Here is a 16706-nt window from a genome sequence, read left to right on the forward strand (position 1 = left end):
AAATGTAATAACATATAGCATATGTAATTCAAAACATTAAATGAATTTGTGAGAAATATGAGGCCTCATTAATTTTAACCTGTTTTTGGATTTTTAAAAATATACTAACATAGTAGAGATAAGCCAGTCTTTACAAGTTGTACAAAGTTTCAGCTGCATCCCAGAAATGTCCAGTTTATCCTGTGGTTTTGTTTTTTTTAAATGCACCACTGGAACCTTGACTGAAACTTAAAAAATTCTAGACCACAAATAATTGCAACAACAAATATACATTATGCCCCCAAACCCCCCAGCTATCTTAGGTAAGACTCATATTTCAACTATATTGAAATATTCCAACCTGGTAAAATACTTAAAATGTGTAGATTGTGAGCCCCCGAAGGCCAGGGTCTGTGTCTAATTCCCACCCGGGTTTTTTTTTTTCTTTGTGTGTGTGTGTTTGTGTGTGTGTGTGTACATAGGCATATGCTGACAAAACTGAGCTAAATTTAATCCCATTTGGTTTTAAACTTCCTTCGTTTCAGGTAGTCGAGCTATTTCTAGCACCTGGTAATGTAGAAATAAGGACATCAGGCATTTTTCTGGTACTTGTTGAATATTTATCATGTGCCATGCACCATTCTAAGCATTGGGATAGATACAAGATAATCAGTTTGAACGTAATCCCTGTCCTACATGGGGCTCACAGTGTAAGTAGGAGGGAGTAGTATTTAATCCCCATTTTATAGATGAGGTAACTGAGCCACAGAGAAGTGAAGTGACATGCTCTAGGTCACACAGCAGACATGTGGCAGAGCTGGGATTAGAATCCAGGACCTCTGACTCCTAGCTCTTTCTACTAGGCCATGCTTCTGGTTGAAGCTGACAAAACCAACTCGATGCTATTTCCTAGTTTGTAGATTAATTAGGCCCTAAGATTTCATTTTGGTCATCTTTCCTGGAGGAAAGGGATAGACAAGGGAGAGAAGTGAAATTGCTTAGTTAATTTTACTAATTATCAGATACTGAAGTGAAGGATTTGGGGGAGGAAGTTGGAACTGGGTTAAAATGACATTTTGGAAGTTTCTGCACATTTTAAGTATCTAGGCCATTCTTGATGTAAGTTATAATAGATAATTAATAGTTACCTTTGTGATGAAGTTGAAAACTTCCTTGGCCCAATACCTTTCCCCTCTCCCCCATTAAAATTCCAGGTCGCTCATATGCTGTCTGTTCTTCGAGAATGCTCAATCAGTGCCTGGAGTCACTGGTACAAAAGGTACAAAGTGGAGTGGTAATAAACTTTGAAAAAGCAGGACCAGATCCACCACCTATGGAAGGTAATTTTTTCCAGTAGATCTTTAAGTAAACATAATGTATTGTAAAATCACAGAAGAGTTAGTTTGGTTCATTAGAGGTGATAAAAGGCCAGACTGGTTCTTGTTTGTGCATGAGACACGTTTTTCAGAAATCCATTGACAAGGGAAGGTGCTTTCCTACCTACTTACGTACCTAAGGCTCTTCAAGGGTTGACGTTAAAGTAGTTCCTCTCATTTCTTACCTCCCAACCAAAGTGTCATAAAGAAGCTGCCCAATATGAAAGATGTGTGTCTCCCAGGATGCGGGGAAGAGGATCAAACTAGATCCTGATCCCCAGGGAGGTTGGAAAGGTCCAGTTTCATCTCTAATGGAATAAAAGTTGACCACTGTAGGGTGAAATCTCTTACTCCTTAGAATTCCTCATCTGTATTCCTCATTTCTAATTGAGTATAGAATTTTGGGTGGTCAAAAATAGGGTATCCAACCAGGATTCAGAAACCAATCCCCCAGTTGTAACATTGTTCCTCTGAGAAAATTGGTTTCAACTTACCACACTTTGAGTCCATTGTAATAAATGCCATAATTATGAGTATAGATGCAGTTTTCAGGAACCAGTTGTTTTGAAGTCTGACTGCTTAGATTTCCTGACTTGTGTTTGAAGGCTGTTACCCTGCTCTAGAAGTAGTACGTGAATGAACTCCTAAAGGCAGTGCACTAAAAATATGGCTGAGGATTAACACCAGGGAAACGCAGTCACTTCATAGAGAATTATGGACTCACTATTTATGAGCAGCATTTCCCACAAGTAGCAGTATGTAACTTTTTTGTGTATTTAATTTTAATTGTAGATGTATCTTTTTCCCCTTTTCTTCCTTGTAGATGGAGTGACAGATACATCATCGAGGTCCTTCGGATCTCAACCTTGGCACAGCTGTCACAAGCTCATTTATGTCAGACCAAACCCCAAAACTGGGGTTCCAATAGGCCATTGGCCCGTTCCAGAATCCTTTTGGCCCGATCAGAATTCTCCAACACTAGTAAGTGTCTGGAATTGGGGTACCAAGAAGCAAATGGAAACAATCATCCAGCTTTTTCTTGCTCATTTAAAGTTTTTTTAGTTCCTCCCAGGCACTAAAGACAGTAAAGAATGTGGCTTTGTGGGGAAGGATATCCATCCAGGTGTTCAGAGTAGTAAAGAATTCTTGTGTCGAATCTTTGGACTGAGAACACAAGTCAAAGAGAGGGGTTGTCACTAATGAGAATTTCAGACAAAACCTGTGGGTTTCTCTATCATAGATGGTACTCAAGGACACTACATCACTTCAAAGCTTCAAAGTTAAGCACATTTAGATACTAAAGCCAGATAAATTGCCTCAGTAAAGCATGCACTCAGTTTAGTACATGATAGGTTATCCACATTTTACTTCATCATTAAGAGTAGCTTCATATATAACTTACTACTTGCAGTTAAATGCAAGGCTAATAGCCAAATCTATTGTGCACAGCTTAATCTTCCCCACATGAATAGCTTGATGTGTAGCATTGATGTTCTGTGTAACCATATTTTGTCAGGAGTTTATGTACATGTATAGAGCCTGCAATCCTAACTAGGAATTATCAAGTTAAATATTTATGTCTGAGAGATGGATCAGAGAGCCCCAGAACTAACTGGTGGCTTAGAAACAGTATTGTGAAATAAGGATCTCTTGGTCACTGTGAGGTAAGGATCTGTGCAAAATTTCAAGAATCCTCTTCACCTCACATAGCTACCCTCTTCTAGTTTTTGTGCCCACCTGCTTATGGGTTGACTGCTGAGCAAACTTTCTTTGGTGTGCCCTTGGTTCTGCCATCCGATGCATTTTTCACTCCATGCTGTTGCTAGAATATCGTCGGTTAGGATACAGTCAGGGTTCGGGCGCCTGACCCCGCGGGCCTGCCCGTTTGGATGCGGCATGCCGCGGGATTGGAACAAGTAGTCTGTGTGCATGTGTGGGGCATAAGAATGAGTGCAGAGGGCATTCTCAGTGGGAGCTTAAGGGGGCTGGAGAGTTGGCTGCCATCTAATGTGGTTTACTTGCAGTGCCTCCAAATGGCATTACTTCTGATTCTAAAGAACCAAAGAAATGTCATTACTAGTTTGGTCTTATAAGTCAGCCGAGGATCCTGTCATCCGATTGTAGTGACAGGCTACCTGGAGGAACTGAGTAAAGGTTGCCCTACTTTCAGTCAATAAATGGTATTTATCGAGCACTTACGTTGTGCAGGGCATTGTACTACGTCCTTGGTAGAGTACAATCAGAAGATTTGGTAGATGCATTCCCTGCCCATTAGGCACTCTTAGCATCCATCCTGATAATTGTCAGTGAACTAGATCTTCTAAAATCCCTAACCTTTCTTGTTGTAACCCATTATGGTCCTCTTGTCTTTGAATGTATCCGTAATCTTCTTTAAACTACTGATATTCTCATCCAGCCTTACTTCTGTAGTAACATATTCCATGTACTTGTCACCTGCTGTGTGAAGAAATGTCTAAGTGTAGAAAGGTTCTACAATCTCTTTCAATACTTACCTCAGGATGAGGTTAGAAGATTTAGTTACCCGCAAGTGTGTGTTTCTTCTGTTGTCTCATGATGGAAATACAAGGCCTCTGATAATGAGGAAAACCTCTTTGTGGATGCTCTATAAATAGTCAACAGCTGGAGAGCAAATGCTTAACCAAGTGAAACATCACTGGAGGGAGGAAGGGTTTTTCCCCCCTCTTTTTGAGGGGCCTTCCTCCCTGCCACAGATGGTCGGACCCTCCTGCTTGAGTGTTCAGGACCAGCATACTATTGAGAAATCTCACCTTCCACTCCAGGTCTCACATCCTGGAGTAGTCCTGGAAGTCAACTCTTCCGGGTCATGTTTTTCGGAGGGCAGAAACAGATCAAATAAGCATTTCTGTGTGTGTGTGTGTGTGTGCGCAGATTATCTGATTGTGGGAAGGGTTTTTCAGATGTAGACTGGCACGTAACTGGTTTTCTTCAGTCTTAGGCAGCTCATACCACTGTGCTGAAATAGCAAAGTGAATTAAAGTTGTGATCTTGAATGTATGCCTCAGTGCATCGTTTTCTGCACATAGAAGTTCCCAAACCAATGTCTCAAGACTCTTGATGCCTATGGTTGGTTGAACTGGCAGAGTTTCCCAGTGAATTGGAAGTGAATTTTGACTTCGGTCTCCTGTTCCCTCAAGTATGGAAGCTCAGACTGGGGGAACAGGACCAGGACTAACATGCAGCCCGGTGGCACTGTTACACTGATGGCATAACACAGGCCTCCTGGAGTTTCAGCTTGACGTGAACCAGACCAGTTTTGAGTCCCAGATTTATAACCCATGCAGGACTCTACCTGCCCCTTCTTACGCTTTCCCTCCCACTCTTCTTTTCACAGGTAGAATTTTACCTGGGTTCAGTTCAACCTGCAGGTTCAGCATTAAGTGGTCCACTGGTCAAAACAAAACTACAAAAACAAAAACAAAACCCAGCCAGGGTTTTGCTGGTTTAAATCAGTATCTCAAATCTCCTCTATCTTTTTTTTCCTCCCTAAGCCCCCGTGCCTCCCCTACCAAAACCCATATAAATGTCAGATATGCCGTGGGTACAGGTGTTCTTCAAGATGGCATTGTACTGTATTCTGAGACACAAAATTCAACTTTCAGAAGGAAAGATGGACTTTAGGGTAGCTAGAAAGTCCCAGAAAGAATTGTGCTTGTGTTTTATCTTTTGGTTTTGTTTGTGGGTTTTTCGGGGGGTTTTTTGGTGTGGGGGGAGGGGAATTTAAATATCTTCCAGATCTTTTTGTAGACCTAACTTTGATGCATTTATATAAATTAGCAACCAGACTATCAGGCAACTCTCACTTGCCCACAGTCTTTCCCCAAGAACTCCATTCATGCGTGGTTTTCCCTTGTTCTATTTAAATCCAGCCCTTCAACACTCACTTCCTTCCTCTCAGTCCAACCCTCCTCATGGCCCACTGCCTTTTAGGGATTAACCTCCAATGCTCAGAGCAAAAATATTTTGCTTGATCACTTGACGTTTCCTAACCCTTCTAGTATGTCTGAGGGCTGTTTACTATGCTATTGATAGAAAGCAAGTCTGAAACCATCTTGTAACAAATCAAGTACCTAAACTTTCTAGGAGTTTGAGCATTTTTTTTGGCCATTTTCTGAATGGCAGTTATATATAAAAATGAAGCCCAGTCAGGGAGTTTGGAGGAGGCAACTGAATTGAACTAGGCTGGTGCCTTGATATGTTATGGGAAAGCATTTCCCAGAATCTCTTGACAAGGAATGATTGCTGTCTAGTCACCACCTTGCCCTGCTGCTTAGCAATTGGAAGTTTCTTTCAGTTGCTTCAACTCTCCACCGCTGAGCAGGAAAAGCAGCATTCCCTCGTGGACAAAGGGTGAATTTTTGTACCAGACTTGAACCGGAAAATTCAGGGGCTTCTTATAGATGACTGCAGTCCATAACCATTTCCTGACACTTCCTCAGACATTCGCTGGCTAACTCTTATTGTGATTTTTAGGCTTCTGAGCTCTAAGGAAAGGTAATCATAATTTCTGAATAGAGCAGGTCTTCCTAAAATTCCTCCTCAGGTTTTCTCATAACTTGTTGATCTCTGAACAGGAATTTGAGGGTCAGTGGGGAGGTTGTTGATGTGGTGGCAAAGGTTTTGCAATCAATCAGTGGTATTTATCGAGCATTTACTGTGTGCTGAGCAGTGATACTGAAAACTGGAAGTGCTGTATCTCTATTTTTACAGACATATGACTTACTGCTTCCAAGAAGAACTTTTAAACTTTTGCCTAATAAAATTTCTAGTCTGTTCTTGAATGTCTTGGGTGTGCAGAAACAAAATCCAAAAGTGTATCTGGGGAAGGATTACCCCCGATTCAAAATTGCAGATAAGTAATTTTGCTTTTTTGATGACCTCTGACCATAATGAGCTAAAATACCTCATTCTTGTTCTTCATGAAGACTTTAAGGTGTTCGTTTGCTCACACTCATAAATTCCACTGTCGGACATAGTAGATGGCGGTGTTTGGAAGACCATAAGCTTTTCAATAAAGACTCAGTAGAGTTGGTATCTGTCCTGTTTGAGTTTGTGTAGTTAATGGTAATTTTTTTTTTAAAGCCACCTCGAACATCTCACCCAGTAGTGAAGTTCTCCTGCACAGACTGTGAGCCAATGGTTATCGACAAACTGCCTTTTGACAAATACGAGTTGGAACCTTCACCGCTCACCCAATTTATCCTGGAAAGGAAATCTCCTCAGACCTGTTGGCAGGTGAGTTCAACTCACTGATTTTGAAATTGAATCACAGAATGGTTTCTTCAGTCATATATCAAATTTTAACAACTTTTTTCATAACAGGTATATGTGAGCAACAGTGCAAAATATAGTGAGCTTGGCCATCCTTTTGGTTACTTGAAAGCCAGTACGGCACTGAATTGTGTGAACTTGTTCGTGATGCCTTACAATTACCCAGTCCTCCTTCCCCTGTTGGGTGAGTATACAACTTTCTAATACTTTCTGTGGACCAAAATGTGAAAAACTGAGTGTTTTTTCATTCAGTTGATGGCAGTGGGTTGAGAGTGAGCCTTTCCTTTGCCATCAAAGAAAGAGAAAAACACATAGAAATTATAATTAGTGACCTAACTTCTCAGCTTCAGTCGCCATAGGTGTCTCGCCAGAGTTCATTTTGTGCACTACCTAATGGAATGAATCAGTGGTATTTTTGAAGCACTTTTGCAGAGTGTTGTATTAAGCACTAATATTGGACTACAAGGGCGGCTTCCAAGGATAAAATTCATTAGGGCCAGAATATGTTTCAAAACACCTTTAATTTTATCCCTTCTCTTCCTCTCCATCCTCCCGAAGGGTAGTAATTTATGAAAATGTTAAATTACTGGCTGGGGTCATGACCAACACCTGCATTAGAGAACAGTGTTATTATCTATATTTTGTAGCTACTTTCAGGGATGCCTCAGAGCCAGGAGTGGAGGCGGGTACCCTTGGGCGTCCTGGTCATCTCTTGTCTGGCAACCGTAGTTTTTAAGTCCATGTTGACTTCTATCACTTAGGAGCCATTCCAAGTCCAGTAGTGGCTACAGTGCTACTATAGGTCAGTTGTTAGTCATGTCCTGACCCCAGCTCTTGGAATCTGGGGTATATTCAGGCTTATGGTGTTGTGGACTCTATAGTGTTGAGCTTCACTGGACTTTGACTGCCCCTTCCTTTTTCACACAATACAGTTTCTATCTTTTTCATCTCTTTCCTTTTTCTCCAATTTCTATTTGAAAGGAATTGCTCATATGGAAGAAAACCTAGGATTAGGAGGTTATCTCAACATTGTATAAAAGGTTTTGATTCATGCAGCTTTCATAAAGGGAAAAATAGCAATCTGCTTGATCTGACCCTGAATTCAAATTTTTCTGATTTCATTAGCAGCAATGATAGGCTTTTTGAGAATCACAATTACCCCTCCTTGCCCTGAACAATTTCAGAAAATAAATGACTATGATCTATGGGGATACCATGCAAACTCTGTCAGTCTGAAGGTTTTTTAAAAAGTATGTTGGATAGGACTTTTTGATCTGGATGCCTTGAGTGACTGTTTTTTCCATACTTCAAATTTCAGATGACCTATTCAAGATTCATAAGGCAAAGCCGACCTTAAAATGGAGACAGTCTTTTGAAAGTTATTTGAAGACGATGCCTCCTTACTATCTCGGGGTAAGATGATTTGAAGCCCTTTTTTTAAGTGGGTGTTTCAATTAAACCCAGTTGTAACAGGTACATCATGTCTGCTTTCCTTGGGTGTGCCACCATTACTGCTATTACTGAACAGTCACTAATCTGCATCTTGCTTAAGAGCGTAACCTCCTGGGGTCTTGGAGATCCCTTTTTACACTCCTGAATGTCCCCCAAAAGCCCAGAACAGTTTTGTCCATACAGTTGGGGCTCAGTCTATGCTGCTAATTTTGCTATTGCTATGAAGAACGATTGGCCTGGTCCAAGGACTCCTCCCAGATTGCTCACATTAATGGTAGAGGGGCGTTTGCAATTTTGGGGAATGCTTAAATAGCCCCCATCTTTAGAGATTACCCCTAATGGTCTCTCTGGCCACATTTTCCAAGATTTTAGTTTTGAGAGGGCATCTGTCATTGGCCGAGTGACTGTCAATGACTTCTTGAATGTGGTTCAGCACAATTGGCGTAGCTTTCAGATTTTCTATTTCATTGAATGTTGCTAACCGTAACAGTCTCTGGGGATTTTATTGTAACCGAGTGGATTATTCAACTTTGATTCTTTTACCTCAGCCCTTGAAGAAAGCTGTAAGAATGATGGGAGCTCCTAACCTCATAGCAGACAGTGCAGAATATGGACTTAGTTACAGTGTTATCTCATACCTCAAGAAACTGAGTCAACAGGTAATGTTAATGAAAGGAATAGCAGTAATTAATGAATGAATGATGGTTTTTGTTAAGCGCTTACGATGTGCAAAGCACTGTTCTAAGCACTGGGATAGATACAAAGTAATCAGATTGTTCCATGCGGGGCTCACAGTCTTAATCCCCATTTTACAGATGAGGTAACTGTGGCATAGAGACTGCCCAAAGTCACACAGCTGACAAGTGGCAGAGGTGGAATTAGAACCCACGACCTCTGGCTCCTAAACCCGTGCTCTTTCCACTAAGCCACGCTGCTTCTTGTCTCAGTACAAAGTGAGTCACTGGGTTATTTTTTTTCAAACCACAGTGTCACCAAACAAAATTGGATTATACATATTATTTTAGCTCAAATTACCACAGATTTATGTATTTAAAATGTAATTTGCAAATCTGAGCTACATGGGATTGTAGCCAATAGGTTAAATCACTGAACTGTCAGAAGAGTTTGCCTTTTTTTTTGTTTTTTTAACACACACTTCTTAGCTTTTCCTGTTGTTCGGTTTAGTGCCAGGACCTGGTGTTCTTCATCTTCCTGAACTAAGATTCGAAGCCCTTGGCAAAACACAATCATTGTCATATTATTAGGTCACTGCTGGTGACTAAACTAAGGGCTAAGTTAAGCAAGCAGAGGGAGGTGCACTTACTCTTGGGCCACTGGGGAGAAGAGTCCGTGTTTAGTAAAATTAGAAAGTTTATTTGATCCCAAAGCGTTCCTTTGAAAACGGGAACATTACATATCTGGCTCGAGGGACTTGGGGTGGAGTGAATTTAAAATTGCATTTTTAAATGATGGGCTTTTTTTTCATTGTCATTGATTCTTTTACACATTTGTTTTTTATTTTTAAAATGAGCCATTACAAATCATTTGGGTAAATTTTGGTAACTAGATCTCTAATGCTGAGTGTCTTCATTTCTGCACAGAGAATCCTGATATTTTACAGTTTTCATATACACCTTTCTAGTTCTTTTTTTTTTTTTTTTTGGAGGGGGGAGAATGGGGAGATCTGATTATCTTGTATCTAGCACCAGCACTTAGCAAAGTGCTTGGTACCTAGTAAGCCCTCAGCAAACATTATCATTGTGATTTTAAGTTAAAAATAAATACAATCAGTGTATATAAATTGCTGAGAATATTTTCATCCTCATATAATTTACCTTTATTAATCTATGAAAAAATGATCTGTTTTTCTTTTATATGCATTCTGATAATCTGTGATTTTAGTAATTCTCAATTTTTACTTCTTTTCAAATTAAGGCCAAAATAGAATCTGATAGAGTCATCGGTTCTGTTGGCAAAAAACTAGTTCAAGAAACTGGAATTAAAGTACGAAGCCGATCGCATAATCTGTCGCTGGCCTATAGGAAAGACTTCCAACAGTTGCTGCAGGGATTTACCGAAGACGTTCCTCGCCGACTTCTCGACCTAAACATGAAGGAGTATGCCGGCTTCCAGGTCGCTCTGCTGAACAAGGTGACCAGTGTTGACCAAACAGGGAGGGACCCGCCCTGGACACGGGGACCGCAGTACCCCCCCCGGCCCTTGCGATCTGGAAGGGGCTACCGCCCAGCTGGTAGCAAGGAGCGGGATGAAAACTTGTCATGCCATAAAATAGTCAACCAATTTCTGTTTTCAATGCTTTGACTGCAGGATTTGAAACCTCAGACCTTTAGAAATGCTTACGATATACCCAGACGAAATCTCTTGGACCACTTAACAAGAATGAGATCTAATCTTCTGAAGAGCACCCGTAAATTTCTAAAAGGACAAGATGAAGGTTAGAAAACTGGTTTGCTATTTTGATCTCTTATGAAAATTGTATTTTTCACTTTTGCATATAGATTGTAACAGGTGTTTAGTAAGCCTGCATTTGGAGGAGTACAAGCCTCTGGCATTTTATGGTTTTGTCACACTTTACTAAAAGGGGGGAGAAAACCTCATCAGAAGTATGTGGCTTAAATGCCACATGAAAGTGTTTTTTATATGGTGGTTGAGTGAAAGGAACAAGGGTTTTCATGACTGCCTGAACTTTGGATTATTAGGCAGCTGAGGCACTTTCTAAATTTTTGCAATGCCATTGGGATGGTGAGAGCCTTCTTGAGGGTGTGTGGTATTTCACTCCCACCCCACACTGCACGTAAGCGCTCGTAATCAAGTTGATAAGTGGCTTCAAACTGAACTTCAACTTCAGGTTATTATTATTACTATTATCTGTTAAGGACTTACTGTGTGTCAAGCACTGTTCGAAATACGAGGAGAGATATAAGTTACTCCAGGTCAGACACGGTCTTTGTCCCAAATGCGGTTCACAATCCAAGGAGGAGGGAGAACAGGCATTAAGACCCCATTTTCCAATGAGGAAACTGAGGCACAGAGATGTTTTGACTTGCCCAAGGTCACAGAGCAGGCAACTAACCAGCACAGCAGGGATTAGAACCCAGGTCTTCTGACTCCCAGGCCCCTGCTCTTTCCACTAGGCCCCGCTGCTCCACAGCTGATCTATCAGTACAAAGCCCTCTTCGATTTTGTAAAGCCTCCTGCTGGGCAGCCTTGGTTCTTAGATTGTGGGGAGGCAGGGTGCAGGACAAGTCCCTCCTTCCCACCTGCCACTGAACCCTGTCCCGAGGGAGAAACAGGAACAGCCAGCCAAGGCAATGGCGTTTCCCAAAGGCTGGGACTTTAGCAGGAGGAATGGTCCCACTGGGGCAATTGAAAGGCCTCTCACCTTCCTTCCACTGTCAGGTACCATGTCTCGTTCGCCACTTTTGTTGGATTACCGTGTTATTTCTCCCTCTGTCCATCTCCAGCTCTTCCACCCACTTTTTTAAATTGTGAGCCTCCTTTGGGCCAGACTTGTGTCTTTCTCCAGCATGTATTGGCCCATAGTAAGTTTTTTTTGTTTTGTTTTAATGGTTTTTGTTAAGCGCTTACTATGGCACTGAGCCTGGCACTGAGCGCTGGGGTAGATAAGAGATAATCAGGTGGGACACAATCCATGTCCCAGAAGGGGCTCACAGTCTTAATCCCCTTTTACAGATGAGGTAACTGAGGGGCAGAGAAGTGAAGTGACTTGCCCAATGTCACAGAGCGGGCAAGTGGCAGAGCTGGGATTAGAATCCAGGTCCTTCTGATTCCCAGCTCATTTCTTGCTTAAGAAATGTACAAAATAATAATTTCACTCCCAGCATTTCCCTAAGCTGAGTTACAAAACTTTTACTATGTTTGGAAATGGTTGTTCTCTCTCTGGTACCTGCCAAGAGATGTGCCCTTTCTGTACTCAGGGAAAGTTTAGTCCAACTAAAGCAGTTTATTTTACATCTGGCTCTACCAGGACTTGTAGCATACTAACTATTTCCATTTCAACAGATCAAGTGCACAGTGTACCAATAGCCCAAATGGGGAATTACCAAGAGTACCTGAAGCAGATACCATCCCCATTACGAGAACTTGACCCTGATCAGCCTCGAAGACTACACACATTTGGGAACCCCTTTAAACTGGATAAGAAGGTAACTTGAAAATGTTTCTTAAGTAATTGAAGGCTAAATATTAAGAACTTAGGGAGGGTTACTTTATAGGGAGAAGCATTTCCAGGTTCCTTTTCCTAATAGAACCAGTTCTCTGTGACCAGGGGGGCAAAGGAAAATGCTGCTACATTTAACTTGGAAATTAGGCTTTGCTGGTGATTTAAAGTGATGACTTTCTTAAGTGGGGTGACAACTTTTTTAGGGGGTGACTATGTCATTCTCCAGGGCCCACCCACACTTCCTTTCAAAGGGGATCTGCCAGTTTGCCCAGTCTTGCCCAATTTATAACTGAGACTGTTGTCTATTTTTTCCAGTTGTCTCTTTCCGTCCCCCAACTTCGCTGTTCCTGCAGGAAGGAAGCGGCTCTGTCGGTGGATGTTGGGGATAGGGGTGATCGGGCTCACTGGTGGCAAAGCACCTGCCCAAGTCGGAAAGGCTCTAGCTCGTAGAACATCTCTTAGTGCACTCCCTCCTCCCGCCCCCCACGTGAGGCCTTGGGAAAGCATTAAACTTCTCCCCTCTACTGCGAATCAGTATCTAGGAATTTCTGCCATTTGGCCTCTGATTTGAAGTCTGAGTTACTGTCCTCATGCCACTTCACCGCTGCCCACAGCATGGGCATTCATTTTGCAGCATGTTGCTCCCTGTTTGCACCAGAGATAGCTGTCTGGGGGTCTGCCTGGGGTCCGCCACGTAGCCGTGTGGGGGGTCCATAAATCACGTCCCATCTCCTCCCCTTAGGGCATGATGATAGACGAAGCAGATGAATTTGTGTCCGGACCTCAGAACAAACACAAACGGCCCGGAGACCCAAATATGCAAGGGATCCCCAAAAGGCGCCGCTGTATGTCCCCGCTGCTGAGAGGGCGGCAACAGACCCCTCTTGCCGTCAACAATCACATTGGAGGCAAGGGGCCTCCCACACCTACTGCACAAGCACAACCGGATCTCATCAAGCCCATTCCTCTTCATAAAAGTAAGTGCGGGGGCAAGAAGGGAAGGGGTATTTCCCGATCACTCTTTCATCTGCAGTTTTGGTTGATTTTGATGGGAAACACGAGAATGACCCACCTCCTTCGTAACCAAGAAATAGCTCCCCAGGTGTCCAAGGTTCTGAGCTCAAAACTGGCCACTGTCAGTTGAGTTCTTCCTTGCCAAATTTGGCTTACAAATGGGGTTAGTACAGCGTCCGGAAGATGAAGGTTTCTGACCCAGTTTATGAGTATTATGGACTCAAGTTATTCCAGTGAGGCTTCATATGGGAGATGCTTGGGGAAAAGGCCCAGGACATGGAGCACAACTCATAGTTCCACTGCTTGAACTCTCCCAAATGCTTTACTGTGTGCACCCAGTCAATACTCTTGATTGGTATAGGGAAAGGGGAGTAGCAGTCTACAACCTGAAGACTAGACCTGATTCACTGTGTCACAAGCTCAGGCACTGGGTGAAGGAATTCTGCTTCCAGGGTGAAACCCATCACACACTCAACAGTACATGTTCCTGTTGGTAAGTGAAGCTGGAGTGGACGGGGGCGGGGAAATGAGAAGAAGTCAGGGTGTCCTCTTTACCTCACCTTACCCCTCAGATAACTACCCCACTATTCCACAGCTTCCTCTTGCTGGGTGATGCAGGAAAGTTGTAATGGGAGTGGGGAAGACAAGAAAAGTGGGGTCTGTCTGCTGGGAGTGAAAAGCTGTGACCCCTGCCCTGAACCCGTTGACATATTATGGCCTATGTATGTATGTTTCACTAAAGAGATTTAAAAAAAAAAAAGCAGCTGCATTAATTGTTTTTTCCTTTTGAGAGATGGGATTTACACAATTTAAATTCAGAGTTCCTGATACAAATCACAAGCCACAAAAGGTATCGGCATTCTCCCTTATAATTTGCAAATGTGTAGTTGGCAGTGTGATCTGCAGATCGGGGTAAGCAGAGAAATGCCCTCCACTTGCGTCGGACAAGCTGAACCAAGAAGACCGGTCATGTCACTGTTGTCTTTGTTCTGTGCTTCCCAGTGGATTTTTTTTCCTCATGCTTTCTCATCATTTTTTTTTTTTTAGCTTCAGAAGCCACTAATGATACTGCAGTAGATGACGTGGTTGAAAATCATGTTGCAGACCAACTGTCATCAGAGATTGCACCAAATGCCATAGATTCTGAATTTTCACCATCCTCTTCTCCAGTCAGTGCCCTAGAACGACCAACCAATCACACAGAGGCTTTTGGCCATGATCACATAATAACTAATGACCTTCCAATAGATGGATTTTTGGAAAATCATGAGGAACCAAGAGGTAAAGAGCAGTGTGCTGAAGATAATTTACCAACCACCTCACCTAACAAAGGCAAGAAATTGATGCATTGCAGAAGCCATGAAGAAGTCAACGTTGAGTTAAAAGCACAAATCATGAAGGAGATTCGAAAGCCAGGAAGAAGTACGTACTACTGGTAACGCAGAAACCTCGAGTTTGACCAATATTTGAGCTGGTGTGGGTAATTGAGTGACACTTGGGGCTTCCTCCTAGATTTGCCTGTGGGCTGAGTCCTGCAACTAACTCCTGGGCCACCCTACCTAGCTTGGGGGCACTGTAGGGGCAGGAACTAACACAGTGGGCGAGTCCAGGCAGGTGTGCGGCAACCATTTATAGTTCCCTCTACATCTCGCTAATCATTTGAGATTAACTCCTCTAACGGTGCCTAAGGAGTTAAAAAAAATGTGAAGCTGAAAGTATAAAGTAGCACACATCGTATAGTAGTAATAATAATAACTGTAGTAAACGTAGCACACTTACTAGGTGCCAAGCACTGTACTAATCGCCAGGACATATAATAGGAAATCAGGCTGCACGCAGAGCTGGGATTAGAACTCAGGTCCTCTGACTCCTAGGCCCGTGCTGTTCCCCACTAGGCCATGCTGCTTCTCAAATCTTAAATCAGTTCTTTTAGAGCCCATAATATTCTACTTGTAATCCTCAATATCTTGTGATAGTTTGAAAATTAAATAGTCTTGCATCCATTTCCTCTCCCTTTAGGTCACTGTTAGTCTAGCTATTCCTTAGTGATGGGAGGAATTTGGTTGAGGAGCATTTGAACCTTTGGAGCCAGCCAGACATTTTATAAAATCACCGTCCTTTTCTTGGAAAGACTTCAATTCATGCCTGCTAATTTTGGGGTGGGGTGGGGGAGAGGCACTTTTAAAAAATATTTTGAAAGCCTTATATGCAATTGTTTACATTAGTTTTTCCTAATACAAGTGTCTTGATAAACTAAAGGACTTAATTAACATGGCCATGGCCCCGCTGCAATTGGCTCCGTTCTCTTTGCTTTTCCTTTGCTCTTCTGGTAAACCTTATCCCTTCCCCCTTGGGATCTGTGTCTTTACTTACCAGCCCGTCTTTGTTCTTGGCCCCCTTCTCCTGCTCCTCCTCTTTGCCTGATCTGTTAATCATTTGTTCCTTTAACTGCCTTGCATCTCTCCCCTTTTCCATCCCTCACCCAATACTGGTCATTTTCTGCTAGGCTCTTTGCCTCTTTTGTCTTTTTTTTTTTTCCTTTCTCAACCACATTTCCCTTCTCTCCTTTTCTCCACTTCATCTCACTTTTGCTCTCACCCCCACCCTCTGACACCTTTTCCCCATATTTCTGTGTTCCCTGGCACCCTCCAAGGTTCTTTCTTCTCCAGTGCTTTCCGGGCCACCTCTCTCTTCTGCAGCTTTGTGAACAGAAGGAGAGGAAGCTGAGGTAGTGGTCTCTTCCCTCCTGGCAAGGAGCCAAGAACCCCAATGGGGAGGGGATTTATTAGGCCTGAATGCAGCACTTCAGTCTTCTTGCTTCTCTAGGGGATAGACTTCTTCACCGAGCCCGCTAATAATCAGAGACCGGCCCCAAGTGAACCCAAGAAGGAGGCCTGGTTTTCCACAGAGACTGACTTTCTAACCTTCAAGTAATTATTTTTATATTTTAGTTTCTGCCAGTGCACCTGGGTCCTTTCCATATAAGTAAACAGTAATTAGGGAGTAACTTAAGGAGTAGGGACTGTAATGAGACCCTTACTAATGTTGCCTTTTATTTTGGTTTTTAAAGAATATGAAAGGATCTTCTCTTTATTGAAACATGTGCAAGGCAGCCTGCAAACAAGACTAATATTCTTGCAGAATGTCATTAAAGAAGCATCAAGGTACGTATGTATATCCTGAAATGAACGGGAACTGCTGGTTTTTTAATATTCTGAAATGATTACCCCCAGTGCATGCAGCCAGGATCCCGAGGGTTTCGTCTTCTCCCTTGTAGTTCTTCACATTTTCTTGGGTAGTAAAATAATACAAAAGTAGCCACGCGGGCTCTTCGGTACCCTTTCGTGTGGAAGTGAGCAGTGACCTCCTCT

The 16706-nt window shown here is 42.5% G+C and overlaps 1 protein-coding gene across 1 annotated transcript in view; it reads left to right on the forward strand.

Moving 5' to 3' along the window:
• INTS6 (integrator complex subunit 6) overlaps positions 1–16706 on the forward strand; it is a 55788-nt gene that overhangs the window by 37491 nt on the left and 1591 nt on the right. Inside the window, exons 6-17 of the mRNA XM_029048444.2 lie at positions 1194–1319; positions 2179–2336; positions 6477–6629; positions 6717–6849; positions 7984–8078; positions 8666–8776; positions 10053–10268; positions 10446–10572; positions 12162–12304; positions 13064–13298; positions 14383–14757; positions 16406–16499. Coding sequence (XP_028904277.1) covers positions 1194–1319; positions 2179–2336; positions 6477–6629; positions 6717–6849; positions 7984–8078; positions 8666–8776; positions 10053–10268; positions 10446–10572; positions 12162–12304; positions 13064–13298; positions 14383–14757; positions 16406–16499 — 1966 coding nt within the window. The remainder of the gene's footprint in view (positions 1–1193; positions 1320–2178; positions 2337–6476; positions 6630–6716; positions 6850–7983; positions 8079–8665; positions 8777–10052; positions 10269–10445; positions 10573–12161; positions 12305–13063; positions 13299–14382; positions 14758–16405; positions 16500–16706) is intronic.

Source organism: Ornithorhynchus anatinus, chromosome 20 (assembly GCF_004115215.2).
Source record: "Ornithorhynchus anatinus isolate Pmale09 chromosome 20, mOrnAna1.pri.v4, whole genome shotgun sequence".
NCBI classification, from domain to species: domain Eukaryota; kingdom Metazoa; phylum Chordata; class Mammalia; order Monotremata; family Ornithorhynchidae; genus Ornithorhynchus; species Ornithorhynchus anatinus.